Below are 14,749 nucleotides of genomic sequence, written 5' to 3' on the forward strand. Positions count from 1 at the left end.
ATAATTTACAATGATAGTGTTGGTAAAGACAGTCCATTGCAACACAACAGACCAAGTCCTAGGCTTCCATCTGCCCCTTTTGCATTGTTTAAGTAGCAAACAGGGATCTTTAAATTGGTTTAAGCAGCTATTTGAGGTTTCCCTTCCAGAGAGTTATACCAGCTCTACCTGATGTTCCTCAGTGTATGGGGCATGCCCAAGGAACTGGCCATTAATGGCTGGAGCCATAATGTGTCCTGGCTGCTGGAATAGGCTATTGAGGTGTAACTGAAAGCAATTTGATGCTCCTTTTAATTGCTCCAGTTACCATCCAGCCACTGGCTAGGTCCAGGGTTGGGAGCCTAAAACTATCTTGTCTCTCTCCTTTCATGTCTTCTGCTGAGCACAGCTCAATGGGACCCAAGAATTGGGACTAATTAATATATTCCACCTTGAATCTGTGATCAAGGATTCTGTGACTGCAATGCTTAAATGAAAATATACAGGTGGGCCCTTGAAAGTAAGGGAGAAGTTAAAATAAAAGGAATCTCCTGTATCTTGTGGTGGCAAAACCTCCCCAAATTTATCATCATCTGATGTGAAGAGCGTGTTCCTTCATAGCATGGTAGGGACAGGAGTGCTGGAACAATTCATATAGTGGGAGTGCTGAGAGCCATTGAATCAAACTATAAACCTTGTATATGATGGAAACCACTTCAAGCCAGGGGGATGCGGCAGCATCCCTGCCCCCCCCCCCCCCTTCGTTCCCCTAGTTCCAGCATCTATGGGTAGGGATGTTTATTTCTTAAAATTTGTGCTATACTAAATAAAGAACTGCCCACACCATGCTCTGGGAATACTTCACTCTTAAAAATATGTCCCCCAGTAAACAACCTCCGACAAGTACCTGCAGATAAGCCACCCTTCCAGCAATGTAAATATAACAAAGATTTAATAAACCCACTGAAAAAATTACCACCTCAGCTCCCATCAACCAACTCCCTATACAAAGGGATTTGCTATCTTTGCAATAACAGTGGAACAATAGAAAGAATGTTAATGTACCTTCTGCCAAAGCATCAGCAGCAAACAGTGGGCCTATTTTTCTTTTCACTATGGATGTCTACACAGCCTGGGGGAGCGAGCTTCCCAGCCCGGGTTGACAGACTTGGGCTAGCAGGGCTTTGCTAGTGGTCTAGAAACAGCGCTTTGAAGTTGCAGCTTGGGCTGGAACTTGGGCTCTGAAGCCTAGGATGGGGATGGGCTTCAGAGCCCAAGCTCCAGCCTGAGCCGCAACTTCAAAGCAGTGTCTATACAGTTATTTTTAGAACACTAGTGTGAGCCCCGCTAGGCTATGTCTGTTTACCTGGGCTGTGTAGATATACCCGTTTCGACCAGCTATACACCATGGTACCTCCTTGACTTCAGTGTACTGAATCCTGTGTAATTAAAGGCAGAATTTGGTCCGATCTATATATGTCAGAATGCTGTTAATTGACAAGTGATATGATGAAATAACAAACACTTAAAAAAAAAATCTGCTCATTTTCCTGCACTGTGGAGAGACCAAGCCCTCTTGTACTAAAGCTAAAGACAAACCACATTGTGTGTCTAGCAACATTCCAGTTTCGAAAGCAGGACACAAAGGCAGAATGGGATAGTGACTCTGAGCGAAAGTAATGGCTCAGGCTCAAACAGCCAGTCTGTTTAGAGAGAAGGATTATTATGATTAGTGCCAGTGCACATGGATAACCCTCTTTCTGTTTCTGTGACACATCTGTGGATGATCCCCCCTTCAAACCTGTTTGCTGCTTGCAGTGTAACTGGAAAATACAAAAATCAAACATCTGTGTTCCAGATAGACATAGCCCCACAGTATGTATGCCACTTATAATCCATCTGCAAAATATGTTACTCTTCAGTTACTTGACATAGTGTGGGCAGGGGGCTTGGGATTCAGGAAAGAAATGGCTGGGGGAGGGGTAGAAACAGAGAGAGAGAGAGAGAGAGAGAGAGAAAGCATTATCTGTTGTGCAAATAGAAGCTTATTTTTCTCCACTGCCTTCTGTTTATGTCTTCTTAGACCAAATTCTGCAGGTGGATACACATATACAACTTCAATTGATTTCAATGGGAAATCAGCATGTGCATTCATGAGCAGAATCTGCCTCTTGTGAGAAGTGTGTTGTTCTCTTTCATATAGCAGTGATACCGAATACTAAGAAGATAATTCCTTTACATCCCTTTTGTTTACCAAACATAAGACATATTGTCAATACCAGGTTATCTGGTTATCCGTAAGTGCATGATATTAACTATAGATTTCCATAGAATAGAATAACTGTTTCAACACTGTGACATTGCACTCTATATGATTTTATAAAAATATGCTAATGTAACTGGAATATGCTTCATGCAAAAGATCTCTTGTAAGGTATCATTACAAAGCTTATGATCTACTGAGTATGATCATCCTATTTGTATAAATGTACCACTCTTGTATCTGAAACTAGAAATATGAACTATAACTGATTATGCAATTATGCAAAGTGTGGGCCATTAATGGTTTGGAATCTTAATGGCTCCCATTAACCAGGACAATTGACTGCAGATGTCTCTGTTTTACCTGTAAGTCTTCCTGTATAGGTGTGTGATGGCAAGTGGGTAATAAAGTCTTACAGTGACATGTGATCATGTCACCTGAACTGGAATCCATCTTTAACCTACTGCTTTTCCATTGAGAAGGGATGGGTGGGGGGAGGGGGCGGGAACCCAGAGGGACAAAGGATTCCCGCCTTATGCAAAAGATACATAAATGGGTGGAACAGAACAAAGAGGAGGAAGCCATCATGAGGAATCCCCTAACTACCACCTGAGCTGGAACAAGGGCTGTACCAGGGGAAAGTATTGTGCCCAGACTAGGAAGGCATCCAGTCTGTGAAAGAGACTTATTGAAACATCTCTCAGGGTGAGATTTTATCAGTTTGATTAGACATGGACTTGCGTGTTTTATTTTATTTTACTTGGTAATTCACTTTGTTCTGTCTGTTACTACTTAAAACCACTTAAAGCCTACTTTCTGTATTTAATAAAATCACTTTTTACTTATTAATTAACCCAGAGTATGCATTAATACTTGTTGGGGGGGGGGGGAAACAGCTGTGCATATCTCTCTTCAGTGTTATAGAGGGTGAACAATTTAGGAGTTTACCTTGTATAAGCTTTATACAGGGTAAAACAAATTTATTTAGGGTTTGGACCCCATTGGGAGTTGGGCATCTGAGTGTTAAAGGCAAGAACACTTCTGTAAGCTACTTTCAGTTAAGTCTGCAGCTTTGGGACAAGTAATTCAGACCCTGGGTTTTTGTTGGAGCAGACGGCCGTGTCTGGCTCAGGAAGACAGGGTGCTGGGGTCCCAAGCTGGCAGGAAAGGCAGGGGCAGTAGTAGTCTTGGCACATCAGTTGGCAGTTCCCAAGGGGGTTTCTGTGATCCAACCCGTCACAAACACATGTTCATCTCTTTATATGCTAAAGGCCCAATTCTGCAGCTTCTGCATTGAAATGAAATCCAATGCATGGAGCAGCTGAAGAATCAAGCCATAAAACTTTTACAATAAGACACTGGGATGTTCTTAAATGAATTATTGTCATAAAAATCAATGTCCAAATAATGAATTTTGCAGAGTTTTGTAACCAAAACTAGACATCCAACAGCATTTTACCGTGCTATACAATTCAAATATAAAAACATAGAAATGGCCATATTGGGTCAGACAATGGTCCATCTAGCCCAGTATTCTGACTTCCAACAGTGGCCGGTGCCATATACTTCAGAGGGAATGAACAGAACAGGGCAAGTGTTGTCCAGTCTCAGCTTCTGGCAGTTAGAAGACACCCAGATTATGGGGTTGCGTCCCAAACCATCTTGGCTAATAGCCATTGATGGACCTATCCTCCATAAACTTAGCTAATTCATTTTTTAACCCAGATATACTTTTGGCCTTCACAACATCCCCTGCCAAAGCTGACTGTGTGTTGATTGTGCATTGTGTGAAGAAGTAATATCCCAACTCTATTTTACAATACAAGTATTCTTGTTAATCTAATGATATTTAAATTGCTGAAGACTTCAGTCATCGGTTCCAGTCATTCAGTTTCTGCAGAGGATGATTGAAAAAGCTCTTTAGGTTTTCACTAATTCACATCTACAGAGATTATACCCAATTTAAGTGCCAACATTTTTATCCATAACCCTGAAACATAGGTTCTTGGGACACCTTCCTTCCTCAGATTCTGTAAGCCTCAAGCCTAGCTATGATGATAGTAGACAGAACTGAGCAGAATCAGTGAATCCACTGGATTGTTAACTCTTTGGGGTAAGGGCTGTCATTTGTTCTGTGTTTCTACAGCAACCAGCACAATAGGATTCTGTCTATGACTGAGGCTCTTACATGCTACGGTAATATAAATAATAAATAACAGGCTCACATGGTAGAAAAACTTCAGTGGCAGGAATCGAGAGAGAATGAAGATAGAACTGAGCATAAATACCTCCCTGGTGGTTAAGGAGCCCCAGGAGAGTTCATCCATGCTTAATAAGCACAGTCAACCTGTTTTCAGTCTTTCTGAATCAAGCAGGATAGGAAAACATTTGACAATTAACTGGGCATTCTCTGGATCCTTTATAGGGAAGGCAAACACAGAATGCATCAGTGGATCTGGCTGAATTTTATGGATTTCATGGCCTGGTTGAGTTCTGAGAGGGGTAGTTTGGCAAGGGGAACAATGGAGGAACAGATGTTGATGTCAGTGATCAGTGATGGTCAGTGCTATTCTGCAAAGCATGAAAAACGGCAGGGTTTCATTTTTATTAAACATAGATTATGCTATAAAAAAGTGGCAGAAAAATCCTAGTTGGAGAAAATGTCTGTCCTCAGCTATCTGTATGCAACATCTGTTGGAGCCAAAGGGATTTGTGTGTACATATCTTAGAGTAGAATTTGGCCCTATAAGTTGAGGCACTGACGTAGAAGAGAATCATGGGATTTATGTCTACTGAATCTCCTTTCTTCTGTGTTCTCTCATCTGTCTTTTCTCTCTGGTTTTTCTTCTGATCTATTGTCTTTCCCTCCCTCCTCCAACCCACATATATAATAATGGTAACACAACATTATTTGTAGAACACTTTTTCTTCGATCATCTTATATCAAAGCTCTGAGCCAAATATTGCCTCAGATATCTGCATGCATCTTTCATGTTGTGAGAGTGGTGCACATATATGCACCAGAAAACTGACTCTGGCCATTAGCATGTCTATATGTATAGTTCTGTGTGTACTTTAAACTGTGCATAGAGGAATACAAAAAAAACAAAAAACAAACAAACAAACAAACAAAAAAAACCTTCAGAAAGCCAAGCAGAAAGGCAGAGGGAAGCCTAATTTCAATATGTTGAAAGAAATTGCAAACATGTGTCTCAAATCTCACAGCTGAGAATCTGGTAATGTTTTCTCCCTACAGCATTCTGATTCCAATTGTAACCTGAAGAAGCGAATGAACTCCACAACCTCTCAGACGGACCAGTCCCCTGAAGCCAGCATAATGTCCAATAGTGCATCTCAAGGTCAACCGACATCTATTTCCCTGCCAGCCCCACCACTGCCACCACCACCACCACCAGCAATTGGAGGCACTAGTAAAATAGACCAGTATTCCCGGATCCTCTTTCCAGTGGCATTTGCAGGATTCAACCTGGTATATTGGGTTGTTTACCTTTCAAAAGACACTATGGAAGTGAGTACAAGTGTTTAATTGTGTTCAACTGTTACAGAATGGAAGTATGCTTTAGGGGGCCAGCATTTTTTTTTAAATCAGCCTTGGAACTTCAGTTACTCAGTTCTTTGCAGCATGGAAATTTGTGATAATATACATTAGCAGCCAGTGAGAAAGGAGTATTGAAGACAAGGAAGTAATGCTATTCATAGGGGAGAAATTAAAAACTTTTCTTTCTACATTGGGCAGGTTGGGGGCAGTTGTCTAAGACTGTGTATATGACAGTATTCCTAGCAAATTTTATTTCTTTCATCACTTAATCTTGTTAGGTGTGACAAGGAATGGTATAGTATTTGTTGAAGAAGTGAAATGAAGGCGATAAGAACCCTGATATCTCCTATGATTGCCTTAAGATGATGAGTTTATTTTGCATGGTCTCTTAAAAGAAAGAAAAATTTAAGATGTATTCTAAACATTAAACAGTAGGAAAAAATTGGCTGCACTTGGATTGTACACTCTCTAAATACTGCTCCATCATCATTCTATATATGCACCAGGGTTTTATTTATATATATATTTATATATAAATGCATCTTTTTACCTCAATAAAGTTTGAATACACACACGCCATCCCCCTTTGCATAACTCTGTTTAAAAGATTTAGTCTTATTTGCATTAAACAGCACAATGTCCTGTCCTTAGTATTCCCAGCCTCATTCCTAGGTGGTGTGAAAAAGATGCATATGATGCAAATTGAATGCTCCTGGGATAATCTGTCAATGATTAGCTTATCATTTCCAGGCAGTCATTAAAACCCTAAATCTTTCTTCTAATAGCTTAAATTCTCCTTTGAACTTATCATCTTTCACCTAAATTCAGCTGATGGGACAAAAGAATGATGCAAACCATGAGGTGTTTACTTTGTTGCCATGTTGTCTTTGAACCACCTAATACATTGCACTGGATGTTATGAATATACTTTGCTTTGTGTGTGAGAGTTACAGAGAGAATGGCCACATTTGAACAATATTGAATACACAACAGAGAGCGAAAACATATGTATTTCTCTCTCACACCCACACACGCAACCAATCAGAAATATTCAGGTTCCCCTAAAACAAATATATACAATACATAATTATTACATGAACTGGTAGTATAAGAGTTTGCGGGGCAGATACTCAGCTATTGTAAACTGGTGTAAACTCCACTGACTTTATTGGAGCTGTTCTGATTTGTATCAAATGAGGATCTTGCTCTGAAATTCTAAATTGAGGATGGAAAATGAAAGACTATTGTTGTTTTCCCACAGTAGCTATGAAAAATTTAAGTTGAACCAGGTATATTACCATAAATATTAACCCTAGACTTTTTAAAGGCTTCTCAAATAGTGCTGACTGAAATCATTTTTCATGTTTCACTTTTAAATGCTCCCAAAAGACACACACAACTGAGAAATTCTTTTCAGGACTAGCCTTATGGTATGGCAGAAATCCTAAAGCAGAACTACAGAACTTGGTCAGTGTTTCAGTATTTTTCAGACACCTCTCCATAAATTACATTTTGCTTTTCATTTACTCATTTGTGAAGAATGATGGCTTTGATATTCATTGCTAGAATTATAATCTATTATACTATCTCACTAACTTTTCATTGCCTTAAATGCCTATAGTCATTTTGCTACATTAATCTTTTCTACTTAAGGCATAATTCTGCAAAGCCTAGGCCATGTAAACAGGCCAATTCAACTCAATTGCAGGATTAGGCCCAAAATTACTAAAGAGGGATACGCTACCAAAATAAATTGTTTTAACAAATTGAATCCTGCCACAATATCTTTGAACGTTATTAATATTTTTCACACCCTGACTACATTGGATCAGTGTATAACTTGTATAAGAAGTCAATGGAGATTAGTCAATAGACTTGCATCTACTTTACGGAAGTGGCACATTCGGTCCATAGAGCCTTACATTTCCACATTTTTATATAACAATCCAGTTTTATTAGATTTTAAAAAAATCATTACATCTTTTTTTAAAAATAAATACCTTAATATTATCCAAATATCCATTACATGTGCAAACACTATGGCACATTCTGTATAGTAATATTATCAGGGACTAGTGTCCCCAATCATGAATGTGCTTAAGTACTTTGTGGAACTGGTGAATAGTTCCACTAATCATAGAGCAAAGTTACACACGTGCTTAAATGCTTTGCAGGGTTAGGGCCTACAAAAGATCTGGATATAATATGAACCATATGAAGGTATAGTTTTAATTATTTATCACTTGGGCTTCACAAATGAATAACAACTTGCATGTGTGTTTGCATTTTCTTAAAATAAATCCACTTTGTACAGTCAGATCTCATAATCTAAGCAAGGGTAGTCTGGATAAGTAATTGGATGGGAGACCTTTAAGGAAATCATACAATACGTGTTGCAATAAGTGGTGTTGGTGTTTCTGAAGGTGGTACTTTACCCCTTTAGTCTGTATTCAATCCAGATTTCTCCAGTATGTTTTATGGTGGAGTGTGGGGCTAGAACTACTGGGTCAGATCCTCAGCTGATTTAAACTGGGTGTAGCTCCATTGAGCAAGGTCAACGGAATGATGCCACTTTGTACGAGCTGAGAAACTGACCAACCATTTTTTAGATGAGACATAACAACGAGCTCTGGATCACTTGTAATAAAGATCCATGGCACTTTTTGTAAGAGCAGGTGTGTTAACACAGGTGGCTTGGTTGTTTTCCAATTCAGATCATTATATAGTCTGCCCAAATTATCCTTTTTATTTCAGTAGGCTACAGTATTCTTCTTTACCTCATGATCTGGAGTCAGACCCTCATCTGGAGTGAATCTGCATAGTTTCACTGAAGTCAATGGAGCCATGCTGATTTACACCAGCTGAAGATCTGTCCCTTAGGCTTTTGGGAACTATTGCTGTGCACTATCAAATAGTTACTGCTTATTGCCCAAATCATAAGTGGCTGCATTTTAGGGGTGAATGAAGTGATCCCTGTATAGTTTGCATGGTGTGTCAGTTAATACAATTTGTAAAGCACTTTGGGATTCATAATGACGTGCAGTGCTTCATAAATGTTAAATCGTTATCATTAAATAATTTTCTTCTTCTTATTTCTAGAGAACAGTACAATTCTGGAAAATGCAATTAAAAAGGAAAAAATAAAAATATTAGATGCACAGATGCAATAATTAGATTTTTGTGTATTGAAAGAAGTGTCTTCCCATGTTTACTTATTCTGAATGTTGTTTCTATATGCAGAACAATAGAAAATGCCATAAGGGAAAAATATACTCTAAATACTAACAAAATAATCAAGGGAAAAATGTTGTCATAATGTATATATGAATCCCATCAACTTCAACAAGCTACAAACTAACTGAGCATTTATGCCCATTGGTCACAGGTATACCATAGGCTAAATTTATGGCCCCTTTGTACCAATCCATCTGTGCAAGGCAGCGATAAACCCAGTGGATCCAAGCATTGGAGGATTTCTCCTAGAGAGAGGAATCCACTGATGGCAGAGTGCTGACATAGAAGGTCCTATGTCGTACTGTCCTCCCAAGATCTGGATTATGGCGCATGGCTGGGGAAAGTTGGTGCACTGGGACGTTACTGAATCCAGCTGAACTCTGGGTTCTTGAACAGATCCTGGCAACTTTCCAGGCTGGTTTGTTGTATGCAGTTGATACTTCATGACATCAGGAGTGGGGGTTGGATAAACGGTGTAATGTCAGACCCTCTCCCCCCACTGGTCCTTTGCCAAGTATGACTCAGCTGGATCAGAGAATCTCACAAATAACTTTATCAAATTTTTTGTAAAATTGCTGGTTTGATCTATGTTGGGGGACCCCCGAGACCTCTTCCAATCGGTTACCAAAGAACTCATTTTGACTCCAGTCTTGTCACTCAGGCTCCTTTATTTTGCATACATTAAAGCTATGCTGAGTTGATCAGATTCAAGTATAGGGGGTGGATATAGGCAAAAGTTTTCCTTATATACATCTTTACCAACACTAATAACACATGCATTCTTAACTATACAATACGCTTCCGTATTGGTTTGGTTACTCTGCAGGAATCAATCCCTGTACAGCATGCTCTGTCCACACACTGTGCATACACGACCTACTTTTTACTTCATCTTACATTCCAGGCTTATTTTGTCCATTGTAAATGGTATCCTGATATTCCCACTTATCTCAGCTAACGTAGACATCCTGTCTCTAGCCAACTGATCAATTTACCTTGCCTGTCATGTCCACTAAGAAATGAGGCAAGTAAGTTACTTATGCCCAGGCCTGCATTACGTTTAAGTAATATGACAAAACCCTCTGAAATGAAAGAAAAGCAAATGCAAGTTAAAACAAGAGGATTATGGGAATTTTCTATTCATGAAGAAAATAGGGTAAAGAGAAATGATTTAAATCTTAGCTAGATCATGAGTGGAAATGACTTTTCTTTGTCCCTAAATAGCAATTGTCCATATCATAAAACCACCACATGGTTTGGTATTTTTGACACACTTGGCCATTATTGCTCAACACCTGTTCAGGGCTGGAGTAGCAGTGGTGTTGCAGGGCCACAGTTGTATCAGCAGAGTTGTGAAATGAAGCTAACACAATGTTCTGCCTGCAGTTTGCTTGGCTTTATAATTAGAGTTCCACTGATTTTTTCCTCTCGTGCAATTCGTAACAGGAAAATTGAAGTGTTTGTAATGTTTTATATAAAAGAGTCCTGAAACCACAGATGTCAGTTTCTAGAGCTCAATGAATTTTGGTAGCCATGTTATAAGCCTCTGCAAAAAGAGATTTATAACTGAAATGCTGACAGATGTTTAACTGCAGCAGCATGGATGTACCATTTATAATATGAAAAATCAAAGCATTAAAACCACTACTCTAAGAGGACTTATTCCCTTTCTACGTAAGGTCAATTTGTAATTAATTTAGCTGCAAAGTATCAGAATGTGACTTCCTCATCACACCTACATGACACTGGAATACTGCCAACTGTATTTGCATGCACACACTCATCGGCTGAGCATGGTGGGAGGCACCATTCCAAAACCACCAGGACAGACAAGCCAGATACAGGGATTTATGAGTGGAGAATCTAACAAATTTGAAAAAAAATATAGGTTGCTTCAGTGAAAGCTGCCCTAGATCTGAAATAGCCCTAACTGTGGAAATAATATGCAAGGGATAATAAATTCCCCCAAATAAACTTTGTTCACACAGTTCTACATGAGACATACTGTCTAAAACGAATGTGCAATGAATAATGGAATTAGGAAGATAGCAATTGCCATTAAAAATGTGACTAGCAGTCCATCAACTCCAGTGTCCAGTCTGTGACACTGGCTAGCTGCTTCACAGGAAGGTGCAAGAAGCCTTGCAGTGGGCAGTTATGGGAACATCTGCCCCAAGGGAATCTTTCTCCATCTTTCACAATCAGTAAGAATTTGGTTTATGACCTGAAGAATGAGGATTTATATCCCTTCCCAAATTGTGGGTTTTTTTGGAACCTCCATATTGTAACTCTTGCTGTTCTTGTTACGCACCTACCTGGAGATGAGCATGGTGAGATAGAGGAAGGAAGTTTTGCAGGAGCTTAAAGGAGAAGATGTAGACTTTGAATGTGATGCAGAAACCGCACAGAGATGTGAGTAAGGAATTGATTTTAGCAGCAGCAGAGTGGATAGACCAGCAGAAAGAAGTGTGAGAACTGGAGAGGCATTTAACATAAGAATGGCCCTACCGGGTGAGACCAATGGTCCATCTAGCCCAGTATCCTGTCTTCCGACAGTGGGCACCTGGCACTGGCCCAGAGGGAATGAACAGAACAGGTAATCGTCAAGTGATCCATCCCCTGTCACCCATTCCCATATATAATAACATTCATAAGACCTCGCTGACCCTTGCAATGTATATAATATCATGCTTCATTTTAACCACTGGAAAATAAAATGAACTGCAAAAGAACTAGCCAGAGTCATTATCATACATACTTAGAATTGAGTTTTGCTGATCCCAGGAGCGAATGCTGCTTCTAATCCTGAGAAGATTCTCCCTTACAATATGTTGCTGGTTTAAGCCTGCTGAGGCAGCTGGGAATCAATAGCTGAGTTGTGTTATTGATTGACTGCATTGTTAGCAGCACATGCCTGAAATTTCCCTTGTTCCTTTTCTTTCAGTTTTTTGAACCCACTGCAATGCATCTTCGGAATGACTATCAGCCCAACTGATGTATGCAACACAGGTTTGACAAATCACTGACCGTCTTGTGGAGCTCAGTGACTTCAAAGGATGAGTGTCTGTCTCTCTGCCTGCCCTAAATGTAAAATATAACATATTTATGTGGGACACCATCTGGAAATTTAGACTCTTGGCCACTTGAAGGGACAGTCTCTGTGCAAAGTTCTAAGGTGTTGATTCAGAGTGCAAGCTCAAGTTCTTATTTTGTTAAATGGTTTAGGACTGAGAATTATACTTGTTCTAATTCTATTATGAATGTTTGAAGGTAAATCTTGAATCAAAATTGAGATTCCTTGTAACATCTCCCTTAAGTACTTTTAAGGGTACTAATGAAAACCTGATTCTGAGCTAGCGTGAGTAGGCTCAGCTCCATTGCAGTCAATAGGGCTGTTGTCAATTTACACCTAATATTTGTTGAGATGTCCTGTCAAAGAGGGTTGAACCCTATCAATTTTTCATGCTGAATGCTGTATATTTGTTTGTATCCTTGTTTTTATCATCTTGTTTAAATGTAAAATTTAAATGAAGATTCATACACTATATAAAAATATATGCCAAGGGGAATGGAACAGGACTTGTAAATCACTGCTTATTAATCTGAGCTGGTAAATTAAGCTATTGCACTTTATCTTGCCTATACACAGATAAAGTACTACCAGCAAGTTTGGTGTCACTTTCATCACCATTAGATTTGAAGGTACACCTCTACCCTGATATAATGCGACCTGATATAACACAAATTCGAATATAACGAAGTAAAGCAGCGCTCCGGTGGGGGAGGGTGTGTGTGCACTCCGGTGGATCAAAGCAAGTTCAATATAACGCGGTTTCACCTATAATGCGGTAAGATTTTTTGGCTCCCGAGGACAGCGTTATATCGGGGTAGAGGTGTATTTACAATTTGATTCACACTCTTGTAACAAAGAAAGGTCTAGTCTTTGTTGTAGTATTTATGTTACATATTTCTTTGCTTTCTAACATTTTATTATATACCCACCCTTCATCTCCATTACCCTTGTTTAAGAATGTAATTGGAGAGAACTTACCCAATGAAATAAAACCTGAGCCTTCTTTCTAGCAAGCCCAGTGGATATTGGTAGGCATTGAGAACAACATGCAGTAGAAATAAACTAAGAACTCCTACATTTATATTAAATTGTTGTTAAGCTAAATGGAATTAAAATTAATGGGATGATTAGGTGCTGCAGTGGTTCACAGATCTAAGCATTGCAAAGGATTTCTTGTTTCATCTAAACCAAACCTCTTTAGCACTCGGAGTTAATATTCAGGGACTAGATTCGCAACTCTTGTAAGTTCTCAGTGCTTCACTGAAGTCACTTGAGCTATGCCAATTTACACCATCTTAGGATCTGGCTTTCGTTGTCTACTTTCCCCCTATTTTAAATTTAATATGTATGTAGCTTCTCCTGGTCTGGCAACCAGACAGAACACACTAGGTCAGATCCTCAGTTCAATTTCAGTCTCCCTGCTCTCCACCTGCATGTACTTTATGTGGGTGGAGTAAGTTTCATGCTCACTACACTTGGGCTAATATAATAATTGCAGCCTACACACAGAGATGTCATTATATGCAGTTTATTTTATTCCAGAGGCAACAGACTGGCATGTTTGAATGTACTTGTAAGTGTACTGAATTATTTCCCATTTGCTCTGAAACCAGAATTGTGAAAGCTTTCCCCATTTTTAGTCTCCGTACAATATCTTTATTAAACACGGACCCCTCCCCCCAACTTTGTATTTTATAATTTGTAAATATATTTTACTTGACAAAGAACAAACTAAACTCTGGGGGCCCAAAGGTTATTTGTATTTTAAAATGGATATTTGGCTAGTGTAAATATATTCATTTTTGCTTTACAAACACATGTAATACACACACACACACACACACTGTGAATAATCTACAACAGTTTTCAAAATAATTTTGGACAGCTTTGTTTATAAAATATAAATGTATAAAGGTGAAGGGAAAGCTAAACTGGAACTGAAAAAAGCTTAATTTTGCATTTAACTCTGTTTTAGTTAAAACAACTCAATCTAAATATAAGCTTGGAAACAAATCCTTTCAAATGCCTTTGAAAAAAATTGCTTGACACCTTGGGGCGGACCCATTGGTATACCAGAGCAGTGCAAAGCTGCCAGAGTGCACCAGGCTGTTAAGCTGGTTGACAGCAGCTTGCACTGCTCTTGTGATGCAAAGCAGAACAAATCTAGCCCTTCCTTTACAATGTACTCATGTTTTTAGGGGGCTGTGTTAGTGAGACCAGTGCTAAGTGAAGGCAGGCAGGGAGAATACAGTCCTATTGTCCATCCCTGCACTCCTGCCTCCTTTCTCCTAGCAGTGCTGCCTCAATGCACAGTGGCGCCAAGGCCGCATGCCATTGGGAACCTTTCAAGCACTGATGCCCAAGCTAGCATGCATCTACAGAATTTTTAAAGAGCCGTGACAGTTGGCTCAAGTAATTTGCCAATGAGAACTCTAGACTTGTGTTCAGTCTCCCTCACACCAACTCATTACAACCAATAGACTTTGCAAGTTAGGTATAGAGGAATGGTTGTTGATTGAACTACCTTCGATGTCACAATGAATGGCCCCACTTGAGTTACCTCAGCCTAGACGTTAGAAGCAATTAACTTAGCTTAACTGCCACTTAGTTTCTTAAAATATCAATTATGCATAAGATTTAA

General features: G+C 39.3%; 1 protein-coding gene across 3 annotated transcripts in view; it reads left to right on the forward strand.

The window, feature by feature from the left end:
- Positions 1-14,032, forward strand: part of GABRA6 (gamma-aminobutyric acid type A receptor subunit alpha6) — a 32,577-nt gene extending 18,545 nt beyond the window's left edge. For 2 of the 3 annotated variants that reach the window (XM_054036454.1, XM_054036456.1), the window contains 2 exons: positions 5,499-5,771; positions 11,980-14,032. In XM_054036454.1, coding sequence (XP_053892429.1) covers positions 5,499-5,771; positions 11,980-12,030 — 324 coding nt within the window. In that variant the 3' untranslated portion in view covers positions 12,031-14,032. Of the gene's footprint in view, positions 1-5,498; positions 5,790-11,979 lie in introns of those variants that run through there. The other variant, XM_054036455.1, reaches the window with a different exon arrangement.
- The last annotated feature ends 717 nt before the right edge of the window (positions 14,033-14,749 follow it).

The sequence above is a fragment of the Malaclemys terrapin genome, chromosome 8 (assembly GCF_027887155.1).
Source record: "Malaclemys terrapin pileata isolate rMalTer1 chromosome 8, rMalTer1.hap1, whole genome shotgun sequence".
Lineage (NCBI taxonomy): Eukaryota > Metazoa > Chordata > Testudines > Emydidae > Malaclemys > Malaclemys terrapin.